This window comes from Primulina huaijiensis, unplaced genomic scaffold (assembly GCF_012295235.1).
Source record: "Primulina huaijiensis isolate GDHJ02 unplaced genomic scaffold, ASM1229523v2 scaffold206860, whole genome shotgun sequence".
NCBI lineage: Eukaryota > Viridiplantae > Streptophyta > Magnoliopsida > Lamiales > Gesneriaceae > Primulina > Primulina huaijiensis.
Window position 1 is genome coordinate 1 of NW_027354635.1, and position 2,051 is coordinate 2,051.

Here is a 2,051-nt window from a genome sequence, read left to right on the forward strand (position 1 = left end):
TGCTCCTCAATACAATTAACAGTTTCCTTACCTTAGTCTTATTCGATATTTTCGTGCAAGAACCTCCTGATTTTGTACCGGTATAACCCTGCAAGACATGCCTGGCTCATCAATGATTTCTTCAAGAATACACCAACACAAACTGAAATACGCTAAGAGAGAAACTCAACAAATTTTGCACAAGAATTGTCCAACCTATATCCCAGATCAATAATTTTCCTGTGAAGTTCATCAGCCTTATTATAATTCTTCTTAGCTCGCGCCTTGGATCTTTGAACAGCTGCAACTTCCACTTCTCTAGGGACAATTGCAGATTCTCTCTGATCCGTAGTGCTCACATACGCAGTAATTGTATCTCCATCTGCCACAGCCTTCGCATCAATCTATTCATACACAAAACATTATGTCAAACAAGTTGATAATAAGATGTATGAAACTAAAAGAAACTCCAATCCTGAAATATTTTCAAGAAACTGTAATGTTTTGCTTACTGGAAGAGTGTATAATTCGAATTTGAGCCCTTGTGGTCGTGATGGAGGAGCGACACTAGTGAGCTCAACCAAAATATGAGGTAAAGGAAGGCCATAAAAAGTCAACAATCCCTGTAATAAATCAATAAGTTCTACTAAAACCTTGCATTCTTTTGAGGACCATACCAAGGTATGTTATTTTAGTACCTCAACGTCAGCTTTCTGATGTCCTTTCAAGGTCAGGATTACAAGCCTTGAAGCTTCTTCTGGTGTTATAGGGGGAGGTTTTGTTTCTCTCCATGCCTCCGAAAGTTTCCTATACCTTCATTTTTGTGCATAGGTTGAGCATAAATAAATCAAACGAACCCGGTTAAAAATTAGCTGGAAACTAGCAGACCAATAATCTCAAGTTCCATAATTCCATCATAATTAACTTACATGTTTTGAAACATATTTACAAGATCTGTAAACAAAATACGTTAAAGTCACCCTCCAGATAAATTCTTTGCGAAATAATTATAACATAAAAGAAAATAATAAATCTCTAATTCAAGAAATTAGCAGTGACATTACCAGTTGGCCTGAGCTTTCTTAGAGGAGACAACATGCTTACTGAGTCCTTGAGGAACCTTATAAATATTGAAACCAAGATTTACAACAGCGGAATATAATTTTTCTCTTGCACAAAAAATACTAAAAACCCGAAATTAAACAGAAAGAAAAGCTTTGAATCAGCTCCGGAAACCACATCAAACCATTAGTTCAACTAAATTCACAATATTTCCGAACAAGATTAACCCTTTTCTAATTTGTTTCAAGAATATACAAAAGACTTGATTAATCGATAGGCTTAATGTTATTGGGTACCTGGGAAGTGATTTCAAAATTATACAAATCCTGGGCCAGTGCCGATACTCCAACAGTGGAGACGGTGACGCCATGGTAGCCGGCCGCGTCGGAATCCGCCGTCGGCTTGCAGCATTGGCCGTACAAAAGTCTTAGAACGTTACCCATAAATACAACCAAACAAGAAGTCAAGAAAAGATTAAAAGATTTTGATTTGTGGACATGGAGAAAGCTACAATCTTGAATGGATTTATCAATATTTGATATTTTTTTGAGAAATCTTTTTCATGATTCCAAGAAAATCCAAGGAAAGACTCGACGAGGTTGCGTTTATCATGGGCGAATCACAATCAGGTCCGACACGTGGCGTGACGTCATTGGTCTATGTTTTGTCACTACTGTAATTTTGAAGAAATGACCACGGGGTAAGAATTGGAAGTCAACGGCATGATTTGCCACTTTCTCGATTTCGTAAAAGACAAGCAAATGCACCATCTAGTAAATCCATGCACGTCGCCAATAGTCACTGTTAGATTGGAATTATTATATATATTTTTATATAAAAAGTAGTCAAGTACTATACGTTTGTTGTATTTTTTTTTATTTTTTAAAAGTTTTTTAGACTTCAATCAAATTTTTTAATTAGTTCGATTTATTATACTTAAAATAGGATAATATTATCATTATGAAAATTGGTCGTAGATATTCCGGTAATTTTTTAAATTTGTTGATCCA

At 35.6% G+C, this 2,051-nt stretch overlaps 1 protein-coding gene across 1 annotated transcript; it reads right to left on the reverse strand.

The window, feature by feature from the left end:
- On the reverse strand, nucleotides 1-1,618 carry LOC140966509 (staphylococcal-like nuclease CAN2). Its single transcript, XM_073426772.1, has 6 exons — nucleotides 1,338-1,618; nucleotides 1,044-1,099; nucleotides 678-792; nucleotides 492-602; nucleotides 196-383; nucleotides 1-88 (listed from the first exon to the last, which is right to left on the reverse strand). Exons 1-6 carry the CDS (start codon nucleotides 1,482-1,484, stop codon nucleotides 28-30), a joined length of 678 nt encoding a protein of 225 aa, XP_073282873.1. The 5' UTR covers nucleotides 1,485-1,618; the 3' UTR covers nucleotides 1-27.
- Nucleotides 1,619-2,051: the final 433 nt, after the last annotated feature.